General features: G+C 38.1%; 1 protein-coding gene across 1 annotated transcript in view; it reads left to right on the forward strand.

Annotated features, from left to right (window-relative positions):
- The window catches only part of SLC44A1 (solute carrier family 44 member 1), a 112046-nt gene extending 97486 nt beyond the window's left edge, over nucleotides 1-14560 (forward strand). Inside the window, exons 14-16 of the mRNA XM_083184913.1 lie at nucleotides 2748-2984; nucleotides 3710-3784; nucleotides 6235-14560. Of these exons, the coding sequence (XP_083041039.1) occupies nucleotides 2748-2984; nucleotides 3710-3784; nucleotides 6235-6258 (336 nt within the window). The 3' untranslated portion in view covers nucleotides 6259-14560. The remainder of the gene's footprint in view (nucleotides 1-2747; nucleotides 2985-3709; nucleotides 3785-6234) is intronic.
- The last annotated feature ends 1895 nt before the right edge of the window (nucleotides 14561-16455 follow it).

The raw sequence follows: 16455 nt of genomic DNA on the forward strand, positions 1-16455 counted from the left end.
TACTCTTATTACTGCCTTAGACTGCTGTGATTGTTTTTTGCAGCCACTCGCTAATAAGGGCTTTTTTGTATTCGACTCCTAATCGGTGAAATGGGGTCAAATGTTCTGCCCAGCAAACCAGAACCAAATCTGATTCTAGTAGTCATATATTAATATATCACACAATCTGTGTGGCTGTAAGAAAGTCTGCACAAGACTAAAGATCCATACACACTGGGCGACTTTGAGCTGAAAGCAGTTCAGTTTTGTCTTTTGAGTTGCTTTCAGGTCCAAAGCCACCCAGTATGTACGGGCCAACAGCGAGCGATGATGCCCGCTCCGGCATCATTGCTGGCCCCGCCACTCGTATGCACTGAGCAATTCGCAGCCCAACTATTTTCCCCACAAAAAAAATAGAGTGGGGGAGAATGAAAGTTGGGAACAGTGAGAAACTAGGATTGGAGTGTGGTAGAAAAAGAAGAGGAGGGTTCATGGGGAGTGCATAGAGGAAGATCGGGTGAAGGCAAAGTGGCCTGGTATGTGTAGAGCAGGGAAGCTCAAGGACATCAGGAGGGATTGTACACAGAGATGCTGTCTACTGTGTGATGTATTGTTTTAAGTTGGTTTTTTTTTTTAACCCTCAACCAGTCCTGTCAGACTGACAGGAAGATTATATCATTTATCATCGTATTATCATCGTATAAAGGGCAATCCCCTGGCTGGAGCCACCAAGAGACAACAGGTGGGGAGGGGATCTTCATAAACGGGCCGACTGCTCTGGCAGTATTCAAGAGGTGTTTAAAGTAGGGACTTTTTAAACTGAAAAAGGGTAAGTCCTTAACATTGAAGAGTCAGAACTCACTTTTCAGCCTCTTCAATGTTTTTCACGGTACTCCCTTTTTTTTTTTAATTTAAATTGAGAGAAAATTGTCAAACTCCTAAAGAAAGCAAGTCATGAATGAAATAAGACTGTTTTGCAATTGGCAAAGTTCCCTTTTCGTGATTTAGGTACTTCCTTATAAATTCTAAAACCGTTATTGTTTGGCCATGGAAAACCTAAATGATTTAATTTTGTGTCCAAATAGACTTGAAATGGCTTTTACACTTTGTTTCTCGTCAATACGCATCTAAAGAACTGCTAAGTTTAACTTTCCTGAAAAGTGTGCACCATACATTCTCCATTCTTTATTTATTTAACATCTCAGCACAAACAGCAACAAAATACATTTTTTATAGACCAATCAATCAAGCCGTATGTAAAATAATTAAGCCCAGATCATCTCAAAGTATGGCATTTACTGAAACCTTCACACTTTTTATATACAATTATATTTTTCTCTGTGCAATCACATAATTAAAAGCCACAAAGGTCACTTCCAGCTGTGAACTTCTGAAATCACAATCAATGCTTCCTGTCGTACAGTGATGCCATTAGCAGTTTTTGAGTGTACATCCGAGGACAGATAATTCCCTCTACTTATCTTGAGTGTTGGGAATGACCTCTAGATGGGTGCATGCATTCTTCATACTCCTGCTGGAAACCACAGTCCTTTTTGTCATGGTTTGCTAGCAATATTACAAAGTAATAAAGGTGTTGAACATGTCACACAGGTCCAGCTGCCATTAAATATACTGTAGAATTAAAACATTTTGGACTGTCCAATTTTATGAACATTTTCAGGTCAGGGCTGGATCTGCTACTATTTTTATCACTTTTAACCCTTTGAGTGCCATACATTTGTCAAAATAGGTGTAGAAAAAATGGCAAGCAAACATTTTGTGTGTGGAGTATTTTTCTTTAATACACTTGTTTGTAGTAATACTTACAAATGTTTTGCAATTCCAATTTAGAGTTTAGCAAAAGATGTACAGTTCTTTGTATGCAAAAGATCTACGAAATCCAAAAGACTATAGTTTAAAAGATAGCCACTAGACTCGGGTATAACCCCTTGAAAAACTGTTATCACAAAAGCTGCTTCTGTAACAAATGATGTTGTGTTTCAAGACTAAGCCACGGAAAGGCATTTAATATTGTTTTTCTTTCCATGGCGTATGAATCACAAATGATCAGTAAACCAGTCTTCCATGAACTAACAGTGACATTTGTCAAATGGTCTAGCGTTCCCTTTTTTAAGGAGCTCGGTGACAAATGCTATAGCCACAGTAGTAAATCAATATGATGCAAGCTTATATATATTCCCAGTTCCTAGTGTTCTTACCTCTTCACATTTCAGAGCATTCTAGCTTTAAATTACATTGTTCCAAGAAATATTTTTGAGTAATTGCTTTGTTTTATATCATGTGCGTGTTCTTTGACTAATGTTTATAAAATAGGGGTTTTGTGTTTTTATTGAAGGTCGAAAAACTTCACCCTGTACTATTTAAAAGTCCTTCCTTTTAGTCCTTGGTTTTCCTTAAAATTTTAGATTTGCTAAGGGAATGTGCCATGAATATGTGCCTATGTAACGATGGCATACAATCTACTTGTAGCAAATGTGACATAAGGGTTCAGTCTGACAGAATAATCGGTGTGCTATTGCACAACTTCGTGATTCAGGGAAAAGGAAGCGTTTAAAAAAAATATGTTACCAGTGTTCAACATGCAAGGACCTGATTTTTGCAATAGAGTGGATGAAATTTACTTAATGATAAATGTATAAAATTGTGCGACATCACCTAGAATAATAGCTAAATCTGAATTTTTCCATGTGTGCAATATAGCCTGTTTCTCTTATCATCATGTTCTTTTTTTTCTTTTCTGGCTTTAGATTTTGATTGTGAGCACAACTGGTCTGGCTGGCATTATGTTGCTGAACTACCAGAGGGATTACACAGTATGGGTGCTGCCACTCATTATTGTCTGTCTATTTGCCTTTCTGGTTGCTCACTGCTTCCTCTCCATCTATGAAATGGTGGTGGATGTCCTGTTCCTATGTTTTGCTATTGACACAAAATATAATGATGGCAGTCCGGGGAAGGAATTCTACATGGACAAAGTTCTAATGGTGAGTGTTTGGTCTGTTCTAAATGCATCACATTATTACCCCTTTCACAACGCACAAATAACCCGGGTCTGACCCCGGTCACTGTGCGGTGTGAAAGCACCAACAGGAAAAACCCGGGTCCAGCAACCTGGTATTCGAATCCAGGTTAAAAGAAGGATTTTACCCGGGTCGGACCTGGGTTCCTGGGCAGTGGAAACTGTTAACCCAGGTCCAGAGACCGGGGTCCCTTTTACATTATAGGGAGGAGGCAGCATTAGCTGCAAGCACTGCCTCCTCTGCCACCTGTGTGACATCAGCGACCCAGCATATTGCGGGGTCGCTGAGGGGAGCTGCACGTCACAAATGCTCCTACGATGAACCAGTGTCCAAATCTTGGGTACAACCCAGTATTTGCAACGTGAAAGTGGCAGAAGTGTCTTATGGTGTTAAATATCATATTATGAGGCCAATTTTTTTTTTCAGTGTTTTTTGTTTTTACATGTGAATTACCATGTCATATTCAAAATGCACTGTGTATGCACACGTATGCGCTACCATGCTGTTAAGCCAGAATTTTGATGCCACCTAAAATGTACATTATAGTCCTATGCAGTTAGCAGGCTTAATAACTTATTATTTTTTTTCTCAGAGACTAACTACACAATCGGTTAACATAATGCCATATCATTAATGTAATGTGTTCTGCTGTACAAACAAAATAGTGAGAATTTGTGATGTCTTTACAGGAATTTGTGGAGAACAGTAGAAAAGCCATGAAAGAGACGGGTAGTGGAGCAGAGAGCAGGGAGCTTAAGCCGATGGTAGGTGCAGCCAAGGAGATGACCATGCTCCAAGACTTTCACTTTTACTTCCTGCCACTATCTCTCTTCACTGACTGGGCTTCTTCTAGTGACTTATTTGTTGTCTGCGTCACTCAAGATGTTCTTCTTTTCCTGCTTGTCTGCTTGCCTGTCAGCTGGCTAGCAGAGTTCGTATCACAGCTGAGACCATCATCTGTTAAAACAAGCTGAAAGGAATTGTGTTTTCCGCCCTTCTCCATATTTGAGAGTCTCTGAATATCCTCTTGTAGAGGTCACATGTTCATTAAGTTAATGGAAAATGTTTATACAACATATTGGAAAAGTAGAGTGTTTATGTCCAAGTGTTTCTTGATTTGTATCGCATATATGTTTTAGAAATTGCACATGTCCTAGTAATCTGAGTGAGTTACAGAGTCCATGAAAACTCTTAAACAGGAACATAGGTCGAATAGTTTCCCAGTCGCTGTTTGGACCAATTTTTGCAGGCAATATGCAACATTAAAGTCTAGATAATATATAACCTTGTCTAGACTTTATCTTCAGAAAAAGTATTTACGCTACTGTTTTACTGAATACTGCGGTGTACGATGTGCAGTAGTCAGTAGGGCATCATTGAGTTTTCTTCACCTAAATAATACAATGTAGAAATTCCTTTCAGCTTGTCAAGAACATACCATTCGTACAAATTGGCTTGTTTGTACTGTATTTGTATGTTTTCTTTGTTTGTATAGAACATTCTGCTGAACTTGCATTATGTTGCCCCAATCCATGCAAAATGTCACATAAGTTAATAGATAGATATGCTCCATTACTATTCACTTACAGTATAAATCATGGTGTTCTGTTTCCATATTTAAAGGTAGTTGTACCATGTTACATCTCATATTCAAATGATCCTGACACTTATTGGTAAATTTAGTAAAGCTTCTAAAAATGAACAAAGGTGATGTTGCCAAAAGCAACCAATCTGATTGTCTGTCATGTTCTAGGATGCAATACAGACACGATAGACAATCTGATTGGTTGCTATTGACAATATCAACTCTTCATTTTACACGCTTTACTAAATGTACCCCTTAGTTACTTTAAACCAGTCAGTGTTCTACATAACTGTGTAGGATCTTTTTGCCTTCCTCTTTTTTGTAAAAATCCTAATAAAATAACAACCAAAAATATTTGTTTTTTGTTGTTGTTGTAAAAATAAAACTTAAGGCATAATTTATGTAGTTAGAAGGGTTTTCTGCCACAACTGGAGCATCTTTACAAATGTAAAATGAAACTTCTGCAAGCTACAGTACTCGGCATTGACCAATAGTGAGTAAGTATGGAGAATATGTGCGAAAGAATAGTGTTCAAAGTAGACCGTCATCTCCTGCCATGTTTAATACATTGCTATGAAAACATTATTCCAGAAGCACGTATTGCAATTTTTCGGAACTGCAGCCACTGTACCATCTGCATTTATAGTGGTGTTCCAAAGGCTTATAAGATGGGTGTAATAAGAGAGCAGGGGACCGATGTACAGTCTTCTTCCAGGCCCCTCCTCTCTCTGAAAGAATATCAATATGTGCTCACAGAGACGGCACTATTTTCAACAAAAAAGTCACATACATGACATTTCTAACAGGATATCACGCATGATCTATCAGTTCTGTAATAATAGCATGTTTAATAAACTAAACATACAACTAATGGACATGCATTAATCTCTCTTATCACCTGATCATGTGGCGCTGTCTGTTTATTTGCAACAGTGTTATTTGTTCCGATTTGAGGAAAGTGACGCCTTCTGTAAATTCTTATTGAAAAGGCAAAGCCCATCAAGTTTTTGACTTTAAACGAAACTAAAAATAATCACATTGCCTACTTGGGAACTTTTACATTACATTCCAGCCTTAGCGTCCAAATCTTCCTTAATTATTTATCACTGTGAATTGGAAGGTTTTAAAGCCACTCCAGTGCCTCAGTTGGTGTTTCTTTCTTAGTTAATCTAGTAATATTTGCTGTGACGTGCTGCGGCATAATCTACTAGAATCTTGCAACCAGTTATTTGAGTAACTGAAATACAGAGCTAGAACATACCTGGGAGTTTACAAATGATAATTATGTTCTCAATGTGAAAAAGAATACTTTTTTCTTTTGTTGAAAGCAAAGCAAGTTTACTCATGTTTTAAATACATGCGGGGAAACAGGCACTTTTCATAATTCTTAGAATTTATTTATATAAATGTAACAAGGCAGCACTATATAATCATGTTTTATGCCTTTCCCACCTGTAAAAATGTGATGTGCTTCCAATATTGATTCCACACCCCGAACTGTACAACTGTTACTAATAGCGCTTCTCCGTACAGAGTACTTTTGCTTTCATCTCTGTCCTCTCCTTTGTGTGTTGTGTTCTCCAGTGCTGAATTCAATCTAAGATCACCCTATATGACTTTGTTTTCTAGGCTTCGGGAACAAGTACAGCTTGAATCTAGCCCAGCAATATCGGACCCCATTGACATTCCAAAATAAACACAAGCAGCCAAAATAAAGCAGGGTTACTAATCTTCCTGTTTCTTTATACATAAATATTTTTTTGCTCTCTGTATCCTATGGGTTGCTGCCAGCAGCATGGTTACTATACTTTTTTTGTGATAGGTGTGCAGCGTTTGAAAAGGTCAAGTTCCTTAACTTAAGGGAAACAAGCTTTCCAAGTGAAAGTGGGCGATTTTCCCACTTATTTTGAGTCAGGTTTGATGCTTTAATACATATGAAGCATTCTTTACACTCCCATCCATGCTTCTGTGTGTTTTTGTTACAAGAAAAGATATACAGGAGAACCTACGGGTTTTTTGGGGTATTTTTAATAATGTGTTACTACACCATCACTGGAAATAACAAGTGAATAGATGCATATATATATGTTTCATGTTTCTATCATGCAACAACAAAAATCCCTTTCCAGCCCTAGTCATTCTATAAACTTCTGTACTTTGCACTAAATGTAAATACCATCTTGATAACTATGGTACAGATTATGAAATGATGGATGTTTACAAAGTTATAAACACTGTAGATCAATGGTTCCCAAATTCGGTCCTCAAGAACCCCAATAGTTCCAGTTTTTCAGATCACCCAGCAGGTGCACAGGTGTACTCATTACTTGTGCCACATTGTAAAAGATCCACAGATGGAATAAATTGTTTCCATTGCGATCCTGTGAGGGGAACTGGAAAATGAGCACTGCTTGGGGCCCTTGAGGACATAATTTAGGAACCATTGCTGAAGATCAAGATGTGTTCTACTAACCTTATCTATTTACAAAAGATCAACTCAAATTGCTCCAACTCTGAAACTGATTTGCCTGTTTTTCTCTATATTACATCCTACAATGTTACTTTTTTTTCCCTTTTTGTTGTATTTTAGTACTGCTATTCACAGCGGAGCTCAGGATATTTACTAGTTTTAATAGTGGTTGTAACCTTACCAGACAACTGGTTTGCTGGTGAGTGTCTATGCAGAACACAGTTATGCCATCACCAGAGATGTAAAATAGCTAGTGTGCACTATGTGTGGCATATGAGAAATGATGTTTCCAATAGGGCTGAGAAAATCTACATAATTTGGTGTCTTGTTTAGGCGGTTTAGTTTTGGATGAATACTCCTATCGATAGGGCTTATTATGCTTAGCAATACTTCCCGGCTGCAGTCTCTCTTTACAATCAAACTTCAAACGGAGCCTAGATTGCCACACACTCCTTAGCATATCTTGTCTATTGGTCAATGACCTGTTTCTCTTGAGCGTTCTGCAAAAGCTTTAGAAGAAACAGCCTTTTTAATAATACCTATATTTATGATGTTTGAAAAGCCTGTATATCGTATTTTTGCAGATTTAATGAAGTTTCCTAAAAGGAGAAATGATGATGATGTACTGATATTGATGCAATTATTTTCTCTCTCTCTCTGACGTGAGGCAGTAAATCAATAGCCCAAGAGCAGTGAATTTGTTATGTTTTTGTGTGTGTTAATGATAATTCACCTATGACAAATGCATTTATTTAGGAAAATATGCTCATGTCTTGTTTATATATTTTTTTTAAACCATTTTGTAGGAAAACATAAAATTATATAAAAAACATGCCCTTGTGGAAATCATTTACTTTAAATGCAGCTAAGAATGTAATTTTTTTTTTATCAAAAATTATGTTACTAGTAAGATTGGTTTCACAATGTCTCGAATACATATTAGCCCAGAGGTTTTCAAATGCGGTCCTCGATGCACCCCCAACTTTTAAGGTTTTAAGAAGGTTTTATTTATTTAATGTTATGCCAAGTTTTGTCTCCCTGAACTGTTCCTTTTGTACGGCGCTGCAAAACACTTGTGGCACCTTATCAATAAAATTATAATAATAAGAATATCCATGGCTCAACACAGATGGTTATATCAAGTTGACTGAGGTACTTATTAAGGGCGGGATGTTCTAACATCCGCAGCCCAGCTCCACCTCCCTTTGCCGCCCATCGCATACATAGTTATCGCATATGCGTTAAGAGCTGTCCTTTGCGGTGAGTCAGTGGGTCTCATCGGGTCCCGGCAGCTCCCTCCCTTACCCGGCGATGCTGCTTTCCCGGGCTCTCCTCCTTCCTGCACCTGGAAGAGGATCATAGTGCAGGGAGGAGGAGGTCACAGGTCTGGGCAGCACAGCTCTGTGCTGCCCGAACACAGGTGAGGGGAGGTCACGGTGGGTCGCGGTAAGAAGCCCATAGGCTTCTATGGGGCATCGCCAGATTTTTCTGGCAATGCACCCCGTTGCGGTAACCCAGCGGGGGATGCTTAGAGCATCCCAAAATGCGGTAAAAACCCAGGTAATGTTTTTACAACATTTTTAGTTGAGAATCTCCCCCCTAAGTCACCTGTGGCCATATACTTAAAACATTGTGATGTCTTGAGGACTGCGTTTTTGAGAACCTCCTAAGAGCCTTTATTCTATGTGGGCATATGTGGGACTAGTTCCACCAAGTTAATAGTTAATCTTTGATTCTGTACACAGGGCTATGGAAATGTAAAGTTACCAGTCTCCATGGGCTTTTCTACTGATAGCACATTTTAGATTTCTTGTAAGTGCTGATATGATAATTATTCTAGAGTTTTAAATTACATAAGAGCCTCCAATATAAATAAGAACATTCTTAGAAGTGTGAAGTATTAACCCTTCTGCAGCGAATATAAGGTTCTGTGTGATAAAGATGGTGGTTCTCGGTAACGCCTTCTCTTACCTGAAGGTGCTATCGCAGCATTATTTATTGTGGAGGCCTCTAACAAGCTACTATGAGACTTGCAGCTGCAGTTAGTTTTCTAAGCAATAAAACCCTTTCTTCGACTGATGAAATCTAAAATGTTTAAAACAGGCTCTCATTTTGGGGTTATCCTGGTTAGTCTAAATGAGCTAATGCCAGTACAGTTTCACAAGAGGTATTTTGCAACATTTTAGAAATGCGTATGAGCACCCCAAATAAAAGTAATCTAACATTGGGTACACACTAGGCCAACAGATTTGCCATCCGATCAGCCACTCGTGCTTGTATGGCAAAATCACCATGCTGCAACATTGCAGCTCAATGCGTTTCTATGAGCCATGGGTGTAAATTAGATGCACGCATGTAAATTACGCCAATTGCCATGGAAGTTGCACGTGACGATTGGCGCAGCAATGATGAGCTTGGCCACATTTGGATCTTAAATTGAGTTACATTCTAAACAATCTCTGCAGCATGTAATACAGCACAGGGATATTTTTAAATAAAAAAAAAAAAAAAAACCTTTTCTACAGGCAGAAAAAGGCTGCAATGTCCATATTAAGATCATTTCAATTTTCATATTTCTAGTACAGTAGAGAAAACTAAGCCAAATATCTATGGTTGCAGCATCCGTTTTGCATGGTTCCCAAAGAACAGTTGTTATACTGTACATTTCATTAATAGGTATTTCAAGTGCTAGTCACGAAGGATTGGCATGTAGAAATGTTTTTCCTTTTAAGTTCTCCCTAACATTAAAACATACTTTATTGCCAGAAGAATGTTTTAAGAGGCCAAGCAAGCTATACTGTACCTTCATTAACAATAAAATTAATTCTTAAACCAAAGTCGTTTAAAAAAAACGTCACTGGATTTGCTTAGCCACACTTTTTAAAACGTCAAAACTACAAGAACCAATGCATTCTTAACGTGCACATAAATAATAAAACACCCAGTTGCTAGGTTCAATGTAATCTCATTACTCAGAACCAACCTAAGTATAGACTTTTATCACTCATTGGATTTGCGCTCACACTTTGAATGATTCAGATGTGTGTGTGTGTGTGTGTGTGTGTGTGTGTGTGTGTGTGTAAGATGCCTGTAGAGTCGACTATATGCATTTGTTTGAGTTTGGCTGTTACAGGTTGTTCAGATGCCGACATCCCACGCAAAGTTTTAGTAGATTAAATGTTGTACTCCTATTTCTGAAAACAATTTGACTTAAAGAGTTTAGAAAGAAGGACATTACAAATTAGCTTCATGTACTGTAATGTTATTTTAGTCTGACCTGACTTCTCAAGAATAGACTTATCATGGCCACTATATACCATGCTCATTTGTATCTGGATAGCTGACTGACCGTAAGTAGGTCAACACAAGCGAAAGTTTAACATTGGATTTTGTTTGTTTTTTTTGTTGGGGGGGGGGGGTCATTTTTTATTTTTACTTATCCATACATGTGGGTTCCCATTGGAAATGGTAAGATGTCCTGAAACATGGCCAACAAAGTGGTACACTAATTTTGGGTCACCGCGTGCAGGTGTCTACATTGACGTAAAGCAAAATGTGAAAAACTCATGTTGACTTTTTTATGTGTTGGCATTTTGCTTGTTAACTTTTTGTCAGTGTTGATCTTGTGCATGTCGACCTAAACATTGTTTATGATCTATACCTAGGGTAGCCAACTCCAGTCCTCCAGAGCTACCAACAGTTAATGTTTTCCAGATCTCCACACAGAATCACAAGTGAAGTAATTAGCTCCACCTGTGGATCTTTGAAAATGATTCAGCTAGTAATGAGTGCACCTGTGCAGCAGCTAGGTTACCTGGAAAATGTGAACTGTTGGTCGCTCTCGAGGACCGTAGTTGGCTACCACTGATACCATACCCATACTCATTGTACTTTTCTACAACAACTGCAATATATGTGAGGGTTAAGTTTTTTGATGCAATAAAATACTTTCATTGACAAATCCTTGATTGAGAAAGTTAAAGTAATTAACCTTTGGGTAGTCAGATCATCTTTGTGACATTGTCTATAGGCTTATTACAGCTATGCAAATTAGTACATGTTCAGAGCTCTATGGTGTGTTACACGAATTGCAAACCATAGTTGCTGCAGAAATATTAAAGACTGTGCACTCTAATGGAGTCCTGGAATGTTTTAGTGCCAGCCAACTCCCCCAAGTGGTCCAACACAGACAAAAAAGGTTCATGGTGCGTATGAAATAGATTTGCATGTACAGTATGTGCCTTTAGTCTTGCACCAGAAATGAATGGTCCATTAAAATCCTCCCCCCCCCCCCCCCCCCCCTTTCTTGGTGCACTATATGTAATTACTTAGCATTTTCCACTTGGAAATTGAATGTATCGAAGACTTAACTTTATCCATACAACACTTAATAGCTTAGCACACCAAAGGTAACTTCACAGAAAAGTCTCAGTATGATCACTTTTGTTTCATTTTTATTGTAACTATAAAAATAGCCCTCTGTAATCTTGGAGCCTTCTACTTTACAATATGGGTGTAAATGTAATGGCCTTTCAGTTGTCAGAGGTTAGGGATTTTGTGCAAATCTGACCATTTTTATAAAGCAACAATTCATTGTCCAGGCAAAATCCTGAACCTCCAGAGAGTCAGGTGTATGTATATTACAGGTTCTAAAAATGAAAAGTCGTGATGTTGGATATACCAACCAATCATTTTCTAGGATGCAATAGAGAAATAATAGACAGCAGTGTTCTCCCCAGAAATGTTTTCCAGCCAGGTGGCATCAAAAAAGTATCCAGGTAGGGGCATTCACAATAATAAATTGTTTAAATCATGACTATGATTTAGAGATTTCTATATATATTAATTCATCTCTTCTTAGAGGCCCAGAAATACTGACTGCCCCTACAAACAGCTCTCAGATAGTTAAACAAATCTGTGCCCCCACTTGCTTGCTCCACAAAGTTTAACAGCACCTGTGAAATATAAAGGACAGAGTAGATGCTGGACGACCACTCTCTTCACTATCCTCAACAGGCCCCTTTTTTCTAAGCACTGTGAGAGGGATCTCTGCCCTCCATCAATGTCACAGTGTGCACGTCCCAGTATGCTGAATGAAGCACTAGAGACCATGTGACGGAAGCACATCCAGCGTTCCGCCCAGCATTCCTCTCTGCCGGAAACATGTTAGCATTGGAGAGTGTGCCAGACGAACATCAGGGGACGTACACATTACTGCAGCTGTTGGCGATGCACTGGGGACGCAGGCTGTGTCCCCAGTGGATCGCCCAGCAGCTGCAGTGTTGTGCTGCCATACGCCAAAGGGACACGTGCTGGGTGAACCGCCCGTAATTTATAGCCTGAGGAGAATACTGGACAGTGGCAACATCACCACTTTTCATTTTTAGGAACTTTAGTAAATTTACCCCTCAGAGGCTGTTGCATTTAGCCCTTGGTCTTGAACTATGTTCCATATTACTTTGACGTTTGTCATATTTTACTCTGTTGTATAGCTATGCAGTGTCCAATGTGATCTGGCCACATCTGCTTTTGCACAAATAATGCTACAACATGATTGATGACTCCTTTAGTGACTGTAGCTTACGGAAAGTATCTTAACCTAGAAAATAGTTGGTACAAAGTTCACTCGTCACAAAATGAAAGATGATTGTTTAAATGTGTACTTTAAGGATTTTACTACAGCAGCTCCATATACTAAATGGTAGAATCTGTGAATTGTATTAACGTTTAGGAGCAATAAAGATCTTCGTAAGGAGACACCAATGGATATGCAAATATGTCAATTAATTCCTATGAAAATCTGCTAAAGAAATAATGTTTTATTATGTTAAATAATGAACCCGACCATTTCAATCACAGTCAGGTTCCGAAGCAGCACTATCCTGTGGTAGTTAAGCCATATCCTTCACTAATAGGCCCCTATTCAATCGGGCCGGCTGCTCACCATATTTAACGTTCTGAGGGAAGTCTCGCTGTCAGATGACGGCGAGGATTCCCCCAAACAGCCAGGCTCGCCACTAATGCAGGGAGCCCGCTGCATTTAGCCGCAAGCCTCGCTGTCTTAGTGGCCGCACATGCCGTTTCCACGATGCTGCAAAAACCCAACAACATGGAAATGGCATATACAGGGGGTCAGTTGAATACTGCAAAAGTCATTGAATATATCCCATAGATTAAGCCGTCTAGAGGGCTATAAGTAGTAGTAGCTGCAAATACATTATAGTGCACCTCTATGTAGTTAAGCAAAGAGATATGTTTACTGAATAAAGAGTCATATAAATAGTGCAAATCTATTTATAATAATAGAGGTTTAATGTTTATAGCATTCACCAGACTACAAACCTCTTTGGAGACAAAACAAATACTTTTCTTGCTTTACTCTAGTCTCACACTCCACAATAAATGGTCTGATATTATACTTATGAAATCAATTGCAGGAACCACGGTCAATTTGGTTTCCTACTGTATATAACAAAGGGCTAACACTGCTCTATACCTCCTATGGGACAAATTCAGATGCCTTGCGCACTGGTGGCCACTGTTGGAGGAAATTTAAGTGTTGCCACATAACCCTTTATATTATCTCTTAGAATTCACTTGTTGATTCAGTATTAAAATAAGTCCAGCTCCTTTTATTAGAGCCAGTTGCATTAATTGAATATTAGCTTGCTAATAAACATACTTAAAATGCTAAATGTCACCCTTAAATCACTTTATTCTGCCCTTTGCTGGGGAAGGTTCTAGACTAGGGTTCATCCTTTTTAAGAATACGGTTTTTTTTCTTTCTTTGCTCATGGGGAGTACACTGTAATCATTCCTGGCATTCTCCGTGGATTCCCAGCTCTTGCGTGAGTGTTCACATTATTTTGTGAATGCTATATATTCAGTCACCACCATGTATATAGTGTTCATTGTAGCACCCTGCACCTTTTGAAAATCCATGCAGTTCCTCTTACCTGGGTTAGGTGTCGCTGTCTGCTTAGGTGCTTACAGAGCAGCCAGTGACACCCCCAGGCAGGAAAGAGGAACTTCATGGATTTTGAAAGGTGCAGGCTGCTAGAATGAACGTATGTATGTATGTATGTATGTATGTATGTGCTGCTATCTGAAATGCTTGAGACTATTTAATATGAACTATCCTGTGACATTTTTCTCTTCATGTCATTGTTTAGCAGATTCCCTACAGTAACAAAAAAGATATACTTCCGTGTGAGAAAATACCTATTTTAGGGGGGGTTTCCAATTAGCCCCTATGCCGGTGTCTGTATCTCCTTCACTTGCACTTATCTGGGATTATGCTTTGTGTGCCTCAGGTGCACAAAGCATAATCCCCAATAAGCAGCCGTCAGACCTGCAATAGCACGTGGGTTCGGGGACTTCTTCCTGATCCCGTGTGTTTTTTGCAAAATCGCGGTTCCATTTTCAGTTGTTAAAAAGCACCTCTAATTAAATACTGCGATAATGACCATTAGTCGTAAATAACAATATCTAAAAAAGCGGAAACTGCTTCAGGAATAGTTGGATATCCGCTTTAGTCAGAATGCAATGTGACTAGGACACACGAAAAGCCTGTTCTGATTAATTTGATATGACACTTCTAGATCTGTGTGCGACTGAGTCCCTGAATCTGTACACAAAATGCTCTATGTACAGGCTCAGTCACATACAATGTGTTATATATCTAATTAACCATCACAGTCTCCTCATGCATTCTAGACACACTTTGTTGTGAATAAGATGCATTCTAAGCAAAAAAAACAGACTTTAGCAACTTTAGCAGAGTTGCATGGGATCTAACGGATCAATCATTCCAGGAATCTCACACGGCATGGCGTATTGAGGCTAGATATGAGGAAGTATCTGAATATAAAATGTCATATGGCAGCAACAGTGCTTTTCCCGATGCCGTCTCAAGCAAACATTTTATTTCAAATATCAATAGTTATTTCAATATGTTGTATTACCCAGTATAATGATTTTAATAAAACAGCATAATTTCTGCATACAGTGGCCTGTAACTGAATCTAAAATCAAGAATGAGACCTTCATGTTGAACATTCATTAATATCCTTGCATATGCAGGTTTGTACCCTGTTTCCCAGGTCTCTGACTTGCATTACTTTGGCTTACAGATGTTCGTCCTAGATAACAGATTTTGTTTGTACAATATAGGGGATTCTTATACTTGGTCAATGATTTTATAGGATAAAGTTAAATAATATGTATACTATGCAGAGTTACACACAGACCTGCCCAATTACGTCAGTGAAAAGTTGGTAGTACTTTATACTTAATCTTATTTTCAGTGCTGTTAAAATGGAAGACTCAACATTGAATTTCCCCCTATTATTTATATGGCAAATTATTTTTGTTAAATTGATCATTATAGACCTAGTATGAAATCAATGATGGGTAATTAAAACCAACAAATTCTTTTAACATAAAGATTATGCTTTGTTTTCACAATTGTACTGAAATAATTATTTCTTCACTAAAATGCAATCTGGGAAGATTGACATCCCATACTTGTCAATGGAAACCTACACTTCTGCTTTAGTATGTGAAAACATGAAATCCTGACTAACAAGATCTTAAAGACTTGCAAATGTGGAAAACTGACACACTCCTCTAAAGTTAATCAAAAATAGAAATGTTTAGATTTAAAGGGAAAAAAAAACAGATTGAATTAAATTTTTCTTAATGTACATGTACACATTCCACTACACCTCTATTATTACTCAGGAGTTGATATTTTGTATTTTTTTTTGTTTTGTTTTTTTTTTGTTCTAAACTTTCCATTGGCAATATGCAATGGCTAATGTATTTGTAAAAGTATATGTTCATTACATTTGTTAAAACAGATATGATGTCAATGGCTACATTTTGGAATATGTCTATCTTGAAAATGACTTGCATAAAAATAGATCTAAATGGCCAATGTTAACATGTTACAGTTTTGTTAGTCCAGCTAACAGGTATGTCTATTTGCTTTGTGTGTATGTAGTGACCTTTTTAATGCCTCTACTGCCAAAATGGTATGTTCATTAAATTTCCATCAATGCAGCTGACTTGTAAAATTCTGTTTAATACTAGGTAAAACAGTCATTTGTTGTTAAAGAAACTGAACTATTTTCTAAATATAAAAAAATGTGGAAGGTAGCATAACGAGAATGAGCTTGCAGATTAACTGTTTGTCAGAGTATCGATGCAACTGTATTTTAGTCTAACAGATGTATAGATTTTTTATGTACAAAAGAAATAAAACTTTTTTGCAGTAAAAAAATGCGCCCGTCTTCTTTGTATCGGTTTATTCTAGAAGTGACCTCTCATTATATAATTGCAGAGTGAATCTGTAGAGCAAGGATGGGAAACCTTTTGGT

The sequence above is a fragment of the Crinia signifera genome, chromosome 1, assembly GCF_055691185.1.
Source record: "Crinia signifera chromosome 1, ASM5569118v1, whole genome shotgun sequence".
NCBI classification, from domain to species: domain Eukaryota; kingdom Metazoa; phylum Chordata; class Amphibia; order Anura; family Myobatrachidae; genus Crinia; species Crinia signifera.